At 38.0% G+C, this 17,586-nt stretch overlaps 1 protein-coding gene and 1 long non-coding RNA gene across 2 annotated transcripts in view; one reads left to right on the top strand and one right to left on the bottom strand.

The window, feature by feature from the left end:
* The window catches only part of LOC137177154 (uncharacterized), a 21,068-nt gene continuing 3,482 nt past the window's right edge, over nucleotides 1-17,586 (bottom strand). The window contains exons 2-3 of the long non-coding RNA XR_010925986.1: nucleotides 1,030-1,134; nucleotides 1-813 (exon numbers count right to left, since the gene is read on the bottom strand). This is a non-coding gene — a long non-coding RNA (uncharacterized lncRNA). The remainder of the gene's footprint in view (nucleotides 814-1,029; nucleotides 1,135-17,586) is intronic.
* The window catches only part of obsl1a (obscurin like cytoskeletal adaptor 1a), a 16,867-nt gene continuing 12,229 nt past the window's right edge, over nucleotides 12,949-17,586 (top strand). The window contains exons 1-2 of the mRNA XM_067583281.1: nucleotides 12,949-13,429; nucleotides 14,932-16,213. Coding sequence (XP_067439382.1) covers nucleotides 15,022-16,213 — 1,192 coding nt within the window. The 5' untranslated portion in view covers nucleotides 12,949-13,429; nucleotides 14,932-15,021. The remainder of the gene's footprint in view (nucleotides 13,430-14,931; nucleotides 16,214-17,586) is intronic.

The raw sequence follows: 17,586 nt of genomic DNA on the forward strand, positions 1-17,586 counted from the left end.
TGACCACATTTGCAGCTGACTTTTGGGAATTTTTAATGAGTATTAATATGTGTCAAATATCTTTTATACTATGTCACGGTGTCAGTTTAATATGATGAAAAGTGAACGTCTTGTGACATTATGCTGTATTGATTTTCCTCCTCCCTGCTGCTTCTCCAGCTCTCCTCCCATCAGTTTGTCTTCCTGTCACTCTTTTACACTCTCTTGTGAATGATGTGATGACACACACACACACACACACACACACACACACGGATACACACACGGATACAGCAGCAGCGCAGCATGTTGTTATGGTGTGGGCAGCTGACATTTTCCTGCAAGCAATCTGCCAGTCAGAGTTAGATGCACTCACACAAACACACACTCATACATCCACTAATACACTAAATTATACATTCAGTGAATGAGTTTTTTTTTTTTAGCCTGATTTACTCTACACATTGCAAGACACTTCAGTCCCTGCTCTGACTTTCTGCCATTTAGTTGTCCATTTGTGCAATGACTCACCGAGCTGCAGTAGTTTAATATAGCATGCACGTGCGACGGCTTACGTAAGAACCCAATCATCATGTAATTACTGTTTAGTTTTTCATCTTATTTTTATTCCTCCGACAAAAGTTTGGCTTGCTGCTCCTCCGACAGTTTTGGAGTGACGTGTACTCCAATCAAGCATGTCGTGGCATGCAATAACCAGCTGCATAATGTCAAAACTATCAAACTTACATAGCTGTTTCCCTCCAGATCCTTAAGGAAAGGGTGGTTCACAGTAGGGCTTTAATTACTTGCACATATTCCACGTTGCTCTGATACCTGTAAGGAAGATTAAATTAATGAATAAAGCTATTTGTACTCTACCAACAAGCTGCCGTTTAAAAGCCACAACTGTGAACATACATCTTAGATGGATCTTCTCTGCATCTTAACTGCCTGAAGTATATTAGTGAAGCAATGATGGAGTGATACTATAAGGAACATATGGGCTACTTCTAAGATGTTTCATGAGTAAAATGGACAATACTGACTTACATTGTGTATCCTAGGATTGCTTAATGGAGAACATGAATGATCTCATGTTGATCTCTGGATGACTTCTGACACGCTTCATTGTTATCAAGTCTGGTCTGAAGATCTCTGGGGAAAAGGAGGAGTAATGAATCCAGCAGGCAGTCTCCTACTCGTCTCATGTCTGACATGGGGAGGAGACGGGAGGGGGTGAGGAAGATGTATTATCAGCAGTAGATAGATCACAATGCATTTATTTATTTATTCTTCCTTTTTTGTTCATTTTATCTTAATTTATTGTGCATAGTATTTAGATTTGACTAAGAACTCTGTGTTTCTGTTGCTTTGAGCATGTTGATTGCACAAGAATTTCCTTCGTGGATTAATAAAGTTCTTTCTTATCTAATCAATCCAAAAGTAACACATAATTATAATTAGCAACCAAGGCAACAATATGGTCAATGTTATCCTCCATAATACTTCATAATATCTATTAAGACTTGTTTGTAATTCTCTACAATGTAAAACTTACCTGTCTATAGTTAAAGGCTGCTCAATGTGTTCCTCAGGCACTAAAGTTACAACATCCTTCAGCTCCTGTACACATTTATTGAACTTGACTTGTTTTTTTTTTGAATGACCCAGAAAAAAAGGTATTATACCATGTTATCTGTCAAGCCACACTCTACTGTTTCTCCATCTACTTCATTGTCTGAAAATAATGGTCACACACACACAGAAACAGAGAGAGAGAGAGAGAAGAAACAAAAAAATATATTCAGAGAATAAAAAGAACACAGCTTGTACAAAAAGCAAGGTTGTTTTACAATGCACTAGTAAGAATTAAAAGGATTCAGTAAGTCTTGTTTTACTGCTGTTTATCTTTACATCAATAGCTACCGTGAGAGCAGTAGGTTACAGACATTACTGATGCGTAGTGGTTAACAAATTAACAAATCTGATTAACTGTATCAGTAATGCCAGGTTTAGTAGCTTGCATGTGTAGCCGGTGTTACACCATATTTGGTGACCCATCAGATTCTGTGACCTGCAGTGTTGGAGGAAACAATCAGACTCTTTATTTAAGTAAAAATATCAATAACACAGTGTAAAAATACTTCATTACAAGTAAAAATCCTGCATTTAAAATCCTTCTTAAAGTAAATTTAGCTGGTAAAACTTCTGTACTTTTATTTAAGTAGGATTTTAAATGTATGATAATTTTCTTTTTACTCATAATGAAGTATTTTTACATTGTGGTATTGATACTTTTATGTAAAGGATCTGAGTACTTCTAGTTAATCATCAATGTAGTTTCCAGGATAAATATTTGAAATTAGGCTATTTGCTGTCCAACTCTTATATTTCCTGCCTCTTGCAGGCTTCAGCCTAAATATCATATGAAACTGAGCATAACTCAGAGGTATCTGTCTGAAAGGGTCTGTAAAAGTATTGGTTTGCTTACTTTGGGTGATCATCAATATTCTGTTCACTACATTGCTGAGTTCACTGCAGAATTCTCTGAGGTTCACTTGCATTAATAAATATAAGAGCTAATTTTTAGTCTAGTCTTAATGAATGTGAGTGCATGCACAAACTGAACTTCACAATTTTCTTGGCAGCCCTGACGCACAAACCATCTCATCCCCCAACAGCGTTTTGGTCACACACTGATCTTTCTTATTGTACCTCTATATGTTGTAAAAATGGTACAGACATGGACCCAGTCTGGAACTTATCAACCAAGAAAAGGTACATATTAGTACTTTATGGATCAATTATGACCCTTTGTTGGAACGTCACCAGCAGCTGCTCCTTAGAGAACATAAATAGACCTTAACTGTACCCTTTTATTCTGACAGTGCAGACTACCATAGCAAAGTTGCTAATTGGAGATTGAATGTATGTGTGTGTGTGTGTGTGTGTGTGTGTGTGTGTGTGTGTGTGTGTGTGTCTGCACTTGGCAGGTGTAAAGGTAACCATGGCAATCGTTTGGCAGGAATGGTTAAAGATGTTTTTAGAAACCGTCTAATGAGGGAAGAAAATTACTATCACTTCCTAACTGTCCTATCACAGGTTTTCTTTGGCGTCCTGTAATTCTCTCCCTCTCTCTCTCTCTCTCTCTAGCTCACACACACACACACACACACACACACACACTGGCAACACCGACAATGCAGATGATATTTCCATTCTCTCTACTCTCTTTTTTTTCTGATGAATGGACACTTTCAGTTAGATTGCATCAGTAAAACACCTCCTCACTGTGTGTGTGTGTGTGTAACTGTGTCTTTCCCTCGGGTGTTGCTAAGAGCAATCATGATGACAATGCCATGTGTAGTTATACACATTTGAGTGTGTGTGTGTGTGCAGCATCGCCCGAGAGGAAGCCAGAGTTTCACGCTATCATTATGTCTGTTCATCGGAGCTGCAAGTTCCTGAGAAATGGGCCAACTTCATCTTTAATGAAACAGTTAGGAAAGAGGTGAAGAGGGAATGAAAATGAAAAAAAAAATGAAAGGATTGGATGAGAAAATATTCTGTAAATGTGAGAGACTGCCTTCTAGTATAATGAGGTTCCACAAAATAAGCAACAACTAATGAAGATCATCCATAACGTTCAGCTACAACTGTGTGTGTGTGTTTTCTCTGTCTGTCACAATCATCTACATTAGTGTTCTATCTATTTCTAATCTATTTCTGCTTTCTTAATTGAGGATGATGTGTATTAGGTAAAAATATCCCTGACAATTGTTTACTATGTTAAAATGAATGATTCCAATATCAAGCTACAACATTTCAAAACGAGATGGTACATTATCCACTTTCCTGTTACATCTATAGACCTCATCCCTTCCAATTACAGACATTTTTGGAGAAGTATTGTCTCTCTGACTCTGCAAACATACCCGCAGGATATTTATTAGTTTAAAAGTCATGGCCAAAACTTGATTCTCATGGCAGAAATCCCAGATCTGAATCACCACCAGCAGCTAATCAATAGTTCTTTGGCTTGATGCTGATTCATCCACCAAATGTGTTCATATATTTATGAGATATGCTGTTGGTAGACAAAACTAGTGTTGTATTTCGAGTAAGAATTTATATGCAGGTGCTTGTGTTAGAGGAATTTAATCCCTTTTTAAAACCAAGACTGGTACTCTAGATTTTCTCAGTGCTCTGTATAAAAACGTACATATTTGCTGAGAATAAAGAGGTGATTTTTTCCCTTTGATAACTCTCTAATTGTAACAATTACTAACTATTATGAAAAGCTCGGCTTGTTCACTCGCTAACAAAACATTTTCTTCATGTGGGAGGTAATACAAGCTGGCAACTTGAGTGGAGAAACATGCAGAAACAAGACAACAAGGTTATTGTATAAAGCCTGTGATCTGACTCCCTCAGGGAAAGCAGAAAAAAACAAAACAAAAAAAAAAAAACAGCAACAAGTGAATTTATGAGGTGCGAGGGTGAGGCGGTTTCTCTCTCATCAGCATCCCTCTCCAAAAGTGACTGCAAAGGGTTCATGTGGAGAACAATTTCGCTAGCACGTGCACACACACGCAAATTGGTAGCTATGGTAACAGCAGCTCCAGTATCAGGATGTGTGCCTTAAATAACCCTTAACACTGTCTGTATGTCTGTCTTGTCTGAGCTGAGCATCTTTTTGGATCCTGCAAAGTAAAAGAAAAAAAAGTTACATCTCTGTAATGAAACTTTTTAATCTCGTTAGAAAGCCTGTAACCAAACTGGAAATAATTTATGTATAATTTCCTGTATGTTTTACCTTTTTGTTCTCATTTCATGGATCAATGGTGAGTCCTCTCCTGGCCTAAGATGATCTCTTACACTCTGACAAGCAAGACGTGGAAGAGACCAACTGTGTGTGTAAGAGGGGAGTCCGCCTACTTGAATCTAATTCTTTGCGGAACTTAAATTGTGTCAGTTATCTATGTGTCTATACAGTATATCAACCCTTTCATGTCATGTGCATTTTCTCAAATGTTCCTATATTTTTAAAATTTTGAATAATCTGCTACTTTTGTTAATTACAGTTTCAGTTGCCAATAAATTACCATGTTTGCTGTTCTCGAGCCTTTCAGTGTGGTCGCTGACAAGTGGTGATAAACAGCCTTTTTTATCTGACACAGCTGGTGAATCTGGTTGTTTCCAGTAGGTTAAACCTCCATTCTGTCACCTCTGACTCTCTTTGATCAAACACACATTGCAGTGCATCGGTGGCATTATTCCACCACGTCCGCGTAGGTTCAAATGTCACTTTGACTTCCTCTGTCTAAAATGAAGCATTTTCAAGTTTACACAGACTCAACGGCTTTTTTTTAAAGCTTTATTTTCAGAGGGAGGCACCTCTGGCCTACAGAGAATGGAGGCCGCTGAGAGCACGGGAAAAAAAAAGATTTTCATTTTTATTCACATAATAGAGTGGACATGGACTGAATAATGGAAATAAATCAAGTGAAAAACCATTTCTGATCTGTAATTCGGTAAAAGGCGTTTTATCTTTAACACACCAAACGTGGAAAATTAAAAATCATTCAAGCATTCTGTAATTCTGTATGTAACGAGCATGTGATTTAGTACATACGCGTACACACTCATCACATTTTCCTCTGCCATACTCACACACACACTCGTTAGATAATGTGCCACTAATTAGAGACATAGGTTACTCAAGGTCTCAACTAACCGTATGGTCTTCACAATGAGCAGCTGTGCGAGTGTGTGTTTGTGACGAGTGTTGGAGGTATAGTTGGACGCAAGCTGCCCAGGAGCACACACACACACATATATTCACAAACTGCCAGATTTAAAAACATATTGCACACTTTTGTCTTTTTTTTTTGCTATTTATCTTCATAATTACTACTACTACTTTTAGTAGTAGTACAAAAAAACTTAATGGCACCACTTCCAAAGGAAAATGGGAGACAAAGTGAGAAAAGATGGAACACGTGAGGAAGTGAGAGTGTGAAAGAGTCAGCTGAGACTGATCAGTTGATGTAAAGGGTCAGCGTGTGTCGGCAGATGGTTGCCAGCAGCGACCCAGTGATGTGACGGCATCTACTTTTCTTCCCACATCTGTCAGAAGGGCCCTATGCGTGCGTGTCTGTGATCGTATGTAATTTACATCCACATCTGCTGCTAAAGACCTTTGTACATTATGTAACTGCATGAGTGCAAATGTCAGTGATGTCCTGTAAATTGCTCTCATCTCTGCTGCATTCAGGTCAGCTGACTTCCGGTGACGACGCTTTACATTATTCAATGAAAAGGCATAAAATGTCAATGAATTGTCATCTGAGTGCAGCACCTATTAGGAGCTTTGTGAAATGTGGTACAACATGCAGATGGGACGATTAAGATAATGCCATTTATTGTGTAACTACATTTTCATTAAGTGTTTGAATGAGGATATATAGATTAAAAGTTTGGTTTAAAATCCATAGGATTTAATTAAATTTAGATTAGTGATGTGATCAATGTACATATAAGGTCAAATAAAGTACAAGGTATGAATGTTTACACAGAGTAGTAATTAAACTACTCTGTCAAGCTAAAAAAATCTATAAAAACTAAACATTACACTGTAATAAATGATTATTGTGTTGTAACTAAGTACATTTACCCAGGTACTGTATTTGGTACAATTCTGAAGTACTACTTCACAACATTACAGAAGCAAATATTGTACTTTTTACTCCACTACATTTATCTCACAACTACAGTTAATAGTCACGTTGCAGATTAAGATTTTTAAAATCTATAATGAGGACATAAAATGTTATAAAACATCATAAAGAAAATTAAACTAAAATAGTAGAAATTAGCTCCAATATTCTAATATATAATAATATATCTGTCAGGAGCTGTTTCGCCTGCATAATGTGTCATTTTATTTCAAATATAGTACATTTTGCTGACAATATTTCTGTACTTACGCAACATTTTTTAGCGCAGGACTTTTACTTGTGATGGAAGACTTTAATTTTTTTGAACTGCTATGTTTATTTAAGAACAGGAACTGATTATATTTGGCTTTTTTAACTGTTGGTTGGATTTGTATACAAATTGTTTTGTATGTCTAAGGTGACGTCTATAGACCTTGACTTCTGGGAAGTTGTTATTGGCCTTCGTCACTATTTGCTGATACCTTATTAACAAAACAATTGATGGTTTAATAAAAATAATTGACTAATTGATAATGAAAGCTGCAGCCCTAATTCAATTTCTACAATAAAATGTCATACTTATCTTTCATTTTCCTAACTGTGACTCACAGATTTGTGTAATCTGGTTAAATCAATAAACTGCATTTTACGTTTTGTTCTATCGACAATGACAGCTCATCTGCAAGCTTGAATCCAGATTGATCCACACAGGTCTTCAAAGTGCAGCAGAGAAGATGCAGCACTCCTCTGCCCTCTATCAGCTGTGACTGTGTGTCTGTTTTTCTCATCAGGAGGCCTTTATCCTCGTTGCTCCACATCTGCTTCTGATCATGAAAAGTAATGCAATATTTATCCAATACGACATCTGACCCTCATTATTAAAACAAATACAATATTGAGCTGACTTAGGGCCAAATCCAGGATCGGAGTGTATCAGCTATACGCAGCAGAACACATAATACAGGTCTGAGTTTACACACAATACAAACATGAACCGCTCAGAGCTTCAGGATAAACGCTGGTGTAGCTAACTCTCCTGCTGCGAGCTCGGAGCGACTTTTTTATTAAACGCGAATGGGAGAATAAATCTGCATTTGAATCACAAGTCCTTAACAAGCATAAAAACTCATGCAAACACGATTGAAAAGACTAGAAGATTTATCCATTTTTAAAACTAAACTGTTACCCTGCCAAACCAGTGCAGTCCCTGGGAGTGGAAACACTTCTGATGGTTGGCAGTCTCAGACATTAATATGAGAAGTGCTGACTGGAGGTCGACCATCCTGTAACCTGAAGGTCACATGTTTGATCTTCAGGAGCACAATAAGTGTCGATGGTCAGAAAATCATGTCTGCTCTGTTAGATTAAAGAATAAGTCTAGTTTTATTCAATATTTTTTTTACTGTCAACAAATCCCCTGAAAAGATAGAAAAGTTAGGCCATCTCTCAATACTTCTGGATTTTCCTAACCTGTCTGCAGCTCTAAGAACCAAAGCCCATTCATTCCTACTGAAGATGTGAATCTTTAAAAACAGCTCACACATATAGTTTATTTTTTCAGAAGTCATTTTAAGGTTCAAAGTTCACTCTTGACCTTGAAGTGAGATTAGTTTGTCAGCTGCTGTTTCCAAGGTCAAAAATGAACTCTGAACATCTATGTTTCAGCTGAGAAGTGCTCAGAAAAAAATGGCAATTTGAACATCACATATATACAGTTTTTTTGTATTTTATTTAATTTATTTGCACAGAGGTTACTATAAAATATTACATAGTAAAAAAGGTATATTAATTGTACAGGAGAGGAAGGAAGCCCAGAGGTCTTATACAAAGTCCTCCCCATCATTTCAACAAGTCATTAAAAACAAACTGAATCATAAAACAATAAAACATCATGTAGACAGAAAACATGTAGACTGTCAAACTCCATCTGTTAATGGAGATCGTGTAATATGACCAAATAGTCCTGTAGAGCTGCTAAATGGACCTTTAGGTGAGATTGTACTGTCTACTATGAAGTCATTTCCTAAAGCTGGGTACTAGCTTTTAGCAAATGTTATTCAAACAGGTGTATAGTGCATTAGTTGTTGACTATTTCCAGTTGTGGATTAATACACATTTGGTGTACTAGTGTGTGCAGCAGGAGTACAATTTTATTACATTTAGCTTTGATTTTATTGATTGTTTCATTTTTTTTTAGCTGTCTGTTAGTGCAACTGCTATATCCTGTATCTCCACAGCTAGAAAATTTTAGGAAGACTGAACAAAGGAACTAAATTTCCAATCAGCTATTTTATAAATATTGCTCTTATCACAATAGAAATGATTTCAGTGCCACAGTCTGCACACACATCTGCACAGTCTGCACAGAAATCACATCTAAAATTATTCCTGGTGGAGAAAAAAAATCTAATAATAATTTTTTTTTGAAAAACAACTGGGGCTTGAATACATGCATGTCTCTATCTGCCTCACACACATACACACAGATGTTGTTTATATTAAAAAAAAAAAGCCCTCCTCCTGTCTTTCCCAGAATCCCTTGTTGTTTCTCCCAGCATGCTTGCAGGTTTCAGGGAGAAGAAGGAGGAGCTAAAATGTCAGAGGTCACCTGACAAAAATGTTTGATCTTTCTTTTCCCCTCTCTGCATGTCTCTCTATCATCTACCGCTTCTCTACCTCCCCCTTTGATTCTCAGTATACATGAACTTTTCTCTTTTAGAGCAGCGATCGAGTTGAAGATGGAGGGATAGAGTTCTGCACTGAAGTGTGTACGTGCATCTCAACACACTCCTTCAAGACTCTGGGGTCATAAACCTTTACATCCTGGGACCAAAATGCTTTCACAGATTTCCTATAAGGAGTGAAACTTTCCCACATAAGATCATGATGACAAATACAACTTAAGACTTTACTTCTACAATGAGATGTCATATTTTTTTACTAAACAATAAGGAAATTCAATTCTTCTTCAGGGACAAAAGGTCACTCAAGTCCCTTCATGGCCAAATTATACTTTTCTGATATGATTGTCTAGATAATTTAGACTTAAATTCATATAATTATTTTTCATGAAATGGTCCCACAGCAGTCTAAAGAGTTTATAATAACTTAAATGTGGATGTCGCTTGTTTTAAATATGAGCACTAATGAACTAATGAACAACACATGAGACATAATATGATTCTTAACTGATCACGGATGCAAATTTGTGTGGTAAACAGAGGCTTAAAGACTAAACTTGCTTTCTATATTTCCTTTTTATTCTGTTTGCATTGACCTTTCAATTCATTGCGTATCAGGTCCAATGATTCTTCCTCTGAAAATAAATCTTTAGCTCCATCTAGTGGACAATATTGTAAGAGTGTACACATGTACATATGTTTGTGTGTGTGTGTGTGTGTGTGTGTTCAATGCACACTTTTTCAGTTTTAAGTATATTAATTATATTAGCAAAAAATGATTTTTCCCTCATCTACTTCACTAAGGAAATTCCTGGCATGTGCAGTGATTTCTTAGTTGTTATATATTTTTTTCTCCACAGTAAAAAATAGGCCACACAGCATCTTTGATCACTACAGTTCCATTAGGGATGTGATGAAAGATGTACCTGGGCATGTGGCACAAAAAATAAATGGAAATTTCTCTCATTTCCAGGTCTGAATCCCATTAAGTTGACATAAGCTGTTCATCATCTGGAGACAAGCTTAGAATTACAACAAGCTACTATCACTACATACTGACATCTAGCTCAAAGACATGGGCTGACAGATGAAAACAACCCAGTTGATGCTGAGAGAAATCTGGGAATGCTGTCAGAATCACCGGCTTCTCATGTCAGTGCACAAGTTAAGATAAGCCCACTTTTTATAGCATTGTCTGTCATTGTCAGCGTCAACGTCTCTGCTCTAAGCATCCGTTGTTGTTTTAACCTGTAAATGACTGCAACACTCACCAATATGGATACGTTTAAAGCCACATAAGGTATCATCTGCATTAGCTTTACAAGAGTCTCTGTGGAATTAGTGTAAAGCTGGATTTATACTTCTAATTCTGTATATTTAGTTATTAATCTCACTTGAAAGAAAAAAAGATTTGTAATGACTTTACCTAATCGGAAGCAATATGATTTGGACATCTAGGGAGGGAGGGATGAAAAAGATTGAATAGAAAAAAAGGTTTACTTGTTTTCAAAACTGGCTTGACTGACATCCTCTTAAGATGCCCGAGGTCTCTGTCAATCCTCTTCAGCTTTTGATATTGAAACCCAATCTCAGGATAAAGAGCAACACTGTGCTTTTGATTCTTGGTGTGGTCATCACACCTAACAGCTGCAGGGATGACTGCATGGATGAGAATGTCAGAGGTACCAGCACCCTTAAATGGAGCCATTACTGTGGTGTGAGTCCTCCAAATGACTCTGCTATCTTCCAGCAAATTGTTTACCGACATGCTTTTTAGACAAGGTCAAATGTTTCCTTTTAACACCTAAAAGAAACCGACTCAATATCTGTCCATATCTTTTGAATATACTTCTTTTTAATGGGAGTTTTAGAGCACATCCGTGTTAGAGAAGGTATGTCAAGTGCAGTCCGTCACAAAGGGATCGAAACTATGCAACCTAGACTGAAGGTCAAATATCTATGACGACAGTTTGCAGTGTGTGTCAGCGGCTTTGGCTGTCCAAACCACTCCACTTGAAGAGATAGCTTAGAGAGCCATTGTCTAAGAATTCAGGAAACGGGTGTCAACGCCGGATTCAAATCTGTAATGGTGAGAGGCCATTTTTAACCACATAAGTACAGGTACTTGTTGGGAGAAACAAAGATACAAAAAACTACAAATTTTTTAGAGGTATAGGCTTAGTGTCTGTCTGTCCTTCAACCCTCATATTTAGTGATTGTAGTCATGTGGTCTGGCATGCAACTTCTACACCAGTCCAATTAACATGAAATGCACTATACATCCAGTTATGGGTTATGTTACACAATGATTGGACAATTTTGAGGAAGTGTAAGTAAAGTTCAACCTTTCAGAGTTTAAATTTCAGATACAACACATGATGAATCTTGGATTCATGATCCATCCAGTCCTGCATCAAGCATAGAGTAATACATTTTTCACTTGAATACATTTTTCTATCCATTTGTAACCATTGGATTTTACAGCTGTTCAAACCTGTGCTACCAAAGCAGTTGATTTAAAGGAAGTGATACCGGCTTTTTGTTCTTTTGGCTTTATATTCTGAGGAGAGAGTTTCCTCTTAGACTGCAATAGACACAATGCAGAGCTGCATAGTAGTTGTCGGAAAACACATTAACATTGAGGGTAAGTGCCAGAGGTGGGACAAAGTCATTGTTTAGCAAGTAACAAATAGGTCTCCAGTTGTGCAACAAAGTCCTGACTCAAGTTCAAGTACTCAATAAGTCATTACTTGTCTGTCTGCTATTGTCTACTGTAAACTGTACCTTTCCTGAATTGCTGGTCATTGCGTTGCTAATCATGAAGTCATGAGATCTGCATCCTCTAAGTAGTGCATTTGAGGGCAGGGCTGTAGCTACACTGAGTTAGTTATTTGGGCAGTAGTAGCAACCTAAGGCCCAGATTCCCATTTACTACTTTCAAAAATCTCAACCTTGTAATCCAGTATATTGGTTTTTGAAACATTCTTAGCTGTTGGCTTTTAAGATGGACACTTTTCTAAGCAAACCAGAAAAAAACAGCCTGCACTAGGACTACTACTATGATAACTCAAGGATAACAACATGAACATATTTTTGACCACATCCACTTCAGTAGTTGAACAAACCTAAGGTACTGTATGAAAAATGTTCTGAGTTTTTAAAATGATCTAATCTAAAATCCTGGCTATGGCCTTGTGTGTGAGGTCTACAAAAAGAGTGATTGAATCTTCAAAATGTTTTTGTCTAGATCATTGCTCCATTTTCTAGTACTGTTGTGACTCTAATTTGACCCTATTTCTGGGTAAACATGAGTCATGATTCGAGGAGCTCCAGCAGGTGGGGTGTCCTTTCTCTTCTGAGGTTTATCTGTGGATATCTGTTGAGCTGAGTGATCCATCGCAGAGCTCGGCCTCCTCTCTATCTTTAGTTGGCCAAGGTCTGTGAATGGAGAGCCTAACTTTATCTTGGCCCACTGTCATCGAAGCTGGTGGTATTTTTAGGGGGTGGCTTGCAGTGGCAGCAGCTGCGAACGCATTTAATGCCCCCCACCCCCCCTTCCAACTCTCTCTCTCTCACTCTTAAGCTGTTGGACAATGACAGTATCAGGGCTGACGAATAACCCAAGCACTCAGCTGAAAGACTGTGGTCATTTTCCTCTCTGCCACCGGCAACTTCACACCAAACCAAGGGGAACAATCAAGACATGATACCTGTGACTAGGGGCCACTGAGTGTGAATGGAAGATTTGATTTTTCTTATTGGCTTTGACTGTCGATAACCAGGGGAAAAGTCAGCTGTGACCAAGAATCAACAACAAACAGCAACCAAAGACTGGGGAAAGAAACAAAAGCTGAGGCATCTCACAGAGTTTGATTGTTGTCCAGAGCAACAGAGCGGACGTCTGCCATCTACAGGCCAAATAATAACTTAAAGAAGGGCCACAGTCATCTTAATTAGACTGAGGAAGGCTTGAGCGTTATGAGGACATATTTTTTAAGTAAACAGCACAACAGCGTTAGAGTGCTTTAAAGAGGGGGACTCACAAGATTGGTAAGTTTACCTTTCCAGGGTTAAAAAACACTTTTGAAGGGTCTGGATAAAATTTGAAAAGGGTTAGTTTTCTGTTAATTTTTACAAACTGCATTATGTCAATTTCCTTTCTGACTTTATGTGTCTCTATTGGCACTAATATTTGATATTCAGGCCTACTTATGTAGGATAATTTCTTTCCATGTGCCAACAAATGATCAATCAGTAGCTAAATCTGTTTCATGTCTTTATTGATCATGAGATTTTATCAGACATATCTGAGGTGGTACCTTAATTTCTATTTCCCAGCCAAGACATGAGATATGATCTGTCCTGTTTATAGGATGTGCATCAAATGTGAGAGCTTGGTGCGTCATATAGCAGGGACGGTTATAATTCTAGATAGTGACAACACCAGGAGAAGAAACAAATTAGCTACATGTGAGAGACAAACAATTTTCACTGGCTCCTGCAAGATTGATTCAATATCTCTACAAGTTCAAATATCTGTATCAAGAAAGATGAACTTAGCCTCAGATACTAAATGACTTAGGTAGTTGCTGAACGTCAAAGGTGCAGACAACAATGCAACAGTTCAGAAACAGTGAAAATCCAGGATACAGCTGGCATAAATGCACTGCAAATGCATACATTTATGGGTCAGTTTTGTCTTAATTTGTGACTGCAGGTTTGTGTGCTATGTGACACATGGTCTCTGGTATCTTTTTTTGGACAGACTACTTTATAAATACACTCTTCAATGAGTTACAGCACCAGCTGTGAGACAACCGAGAGTAGTTTACGTTTGCTCAAAACCCACTGAACTAAACTACTAAATGTGATAAACACGTTTCTAAACATGTTTACATTAGTTCTGCTTCAGTAACTGCATTGAGTATTTGGAATATTAAAACATTTCAATACACTCCTCTCTACAAAACACAAAGTGAGATTCCTGATCATAAAACTGTCCATTTTAAAGCACATTCGAGATTATCTTTGAACATACTGTATCTAATATTTGACATACAATCATGAAGCTTAGTGGTTCTCAAAGTGGGGTCTGGGGATCCCCAGAGGTCCTTGAAGGGGTTCCAGGGGGTTCCCAGCATAAGTAACATGATGACAGAATGTCTGACTTTTTAGGTCATGGGTTTCATACACTTTCTGTAATAAAACATCTAAAAGCAAAAATCTTATCATATGGGAGGCCTAGGTCCAATTTGTGTCAGTTCAGGGGTCCTTGACGTGAAAAACTGAAAGATTTTGAGAAACACTGATCTAGCTCAGCTCAGTTAAAATATACAGAGGACAATGTGTCACAGAGTCAAAAGAAGAAAACTACACTTCAGTCAATACAACTGATTGAATAATAGGAGTTTAATGTTAGATTGTGATTTTAGGCTTAAGTCCGGTCAAGACTTGTGGTTTGGGAAAGTTCTGCAAATGTAAGTTTTTGTTTGAATCTATATTTCCATTGAAGTCAATTGCCTACTGAAATATAATTTTTCTCTTTTTCAAAGATACTTCACCAAAGACAAGAGGATTATTTCAAGAAGATCTCACAACAAAAGAAATTTTTTCATTCAAAACGGAGACAGAGTGAAATCATCATGGATATTTTTGGAGGTGCTCCTCGTGTTTTGGGCTACCCACGGCCTGTAGTGGCACAGTGTGGCACAGATGCCACATTAAAGTGCCAGATTGGTGGGGACCCTCGTCCCGATGTGATCTGGGAACGTAAAAATGTCCAGATTTTGACTGAGGGACGTTACAAGCTCTCTGAGGATGGAAAAGCATACCTGCTGACCATTACTGGAGTAACCGAGCAGGATGCTGGCCAATACATCTGCAAAGCTAGAAATAGTATAGGTGAAACCTATGCAGCAGCCTCCCTTAAAGTGGAGGGGGAGGCCCAACAACAGGAAGGAGAGCAAAAGCAATTAGTTGTCAATGGTGTGAAGCAACCAGTGAAAGAAAATGGGGAATTAGAGGAACACCTGAATGGCTACTGCACGATGCAAAATGGTGAACACAGCAAAGAGAATGGAGAAGTTCTGAATGGAGAGCTCAAGTGGAACAGTAAGTTTAGCGAAAAACACGAAGAGGTTGATTTCACGTCTGATGATAGACCAAGATTCCTCATCAAGCCCCTCTCACTGCGTGTGGACAGAGGCGAAGATGCCGCCTTCTCCTGCAAAATCTGGGGCACGCCTCTGCCTGAGGTGGTATGGGAAAAAGACGGCAAGAAGCTGAACGACATCTTTGAGAGTTCCCACTTTAGTGTGAACAATCAAGATGGTGGCTGGTTCCAGCTCAAGATCTACAGGACGCGTATGCCAGACAAAGGTGTTTATACCTGTAAGGCCGTCAACTGCAATGGTGAGGCCTTGGCTGGCGCTGTCCTTCTTGTCGAGCCGGTACCTGAGCGAGCAGAGAATAAAATGTCCTCAAATAGTCGCACTAACAGCCAGAGTTCACCAAGGACCAGAAGTGGGAGGTTCTTGTCAAGGGTCACAGAGGAGCCACATGTCAGTGCATCTAAAGTCAAGAAGTTTGCAGTGGCAGAGGGGAAACACGCCAAGTTTCGCTGCTTGGTGACGGGGAAGCCAAAACCAGAGATCATCTGGAAGAAAGATGGGGTGCCCCTAGATCCCGGGAGGCGTCATTTGATATTTGAGGACAGAGAGGGTTACTACACGCTGAAGGTTCTGTACTGTAAGGTGCAGGATACAGGGCTGTATGTGTGTGCTGCATCAAATGCTCTTGGAAACACCCTCAGTGCTGTTCATCTGACCGTCAAAAGTAAGAGATACTTCCTTGTTTGTACTAAATCTGCTTTTACTGCAATCCTAACTGAACAAAACAGAGATTTCTACTCATTTCTACATAATGTCACTTAAATCAGCAATACTGAGAAAATAGATTATGCCATTCAAGAATAAATACGTATGGTGGCTTGATTTTAAAGCTAGCAATTATTTTGTGATGGTTTTCCATTTTCTCCAAATGCTAATTATCTTGTTTTGAAACGGGACTCTTTCTAGACTATACAGGCGACCCATTCAGGGTGTAACCCACATCTGGCCTCCTCAGCCTCCTGCTACTTTGAACAGCATAAACCGATACAGAAATAGATTGCTGGATGGATAGAAAACCAATACCAATGTAATTAACAACGCAAAATTACTATTAAACTATGGTTAAAATTACTGAAAGTGTCTTTAAACATCTCAAAAACTCACGTTTACAGAAGAAAGATACTGAGTGAAAGCCATATTCTTAATCATGCCAAACAAGAATGAATGAAGCAAATAACTAATAACACAATATGAAAATGTGCTTTGGAAAGCTTTTTCATAATGTGACAATAACACTGACTTTAAAGAGATTCTGTGCTAGTTTCACTCTTCACTCATTCTAAGTTAATTTTTAAAGAAACAGCTGCAGACGATCCAAAATGAATGAGTCATTGCGTCTCTGATGCATATCTCCACACAGAGAAAACATTAGGTCATAAGCTGCACATGTCAAGGCTAATTGCATTTTGTTAAAATGCATGGCATCACTTTTTAAAGTGGTTAATTATTTTGTCCTAATCCCTTCATAATGGGCAGATAATTCTCTGGGTCACATAACTTTTTATATGCATAGTCCTGCAGTGTGTCAGCTGCTTCTATCAGACATGTCAGTGCAGGCTCGGGTCAACACGCCAGTCCTTAATATACAGATAATAATCAGTGGCATAACAGCAACATAGCTTTGCTTAAAATGGCTCTTTTGGGATGAAAGATTCATGTAAATACAAAGCTTTTGATAGAAAATAAATGTGTAACCTGAAACTAAACTTTAAGTGTTTTGGAGATTAGTTAGTGATTATTTCATTATTCACAAATTTCTTTTTTTTTTTTAAAGGTGCCTCATTATTTTCAAAACTTTTTTTAACACTTTCCAGTCTTTTCCTTTTTGCAGAGGGACTATTGCCTGGGCAATGAACTTAAGTCAAACTGCCATAGTAACATAGTCGTCATCATAAATATTACAAAATATTACAGTAAAAGCTTAAGTCAAGAAAAATCACTCACTAAGTTAATTAAATTTACTATTACCACTGCAAAATAGCTTCTTTGTGTTTTCATAATTCTATACATTTTTACACTTATTCAATCAATCAATCA

Source organism: Thunnus thynnus, chromosome 24 (assembly GCF_963924715.1).
Source record: "Thunnus thynnus chromosome 24, fThuThy2.1, whole genome shotgun sequence".
NCBI classification, from domain to species: Eukaryota; Metazoa; Chordata; class Actinopteri; order Scombriformes; family Scombridae; genus Thunnus; species Thunnus thynnus.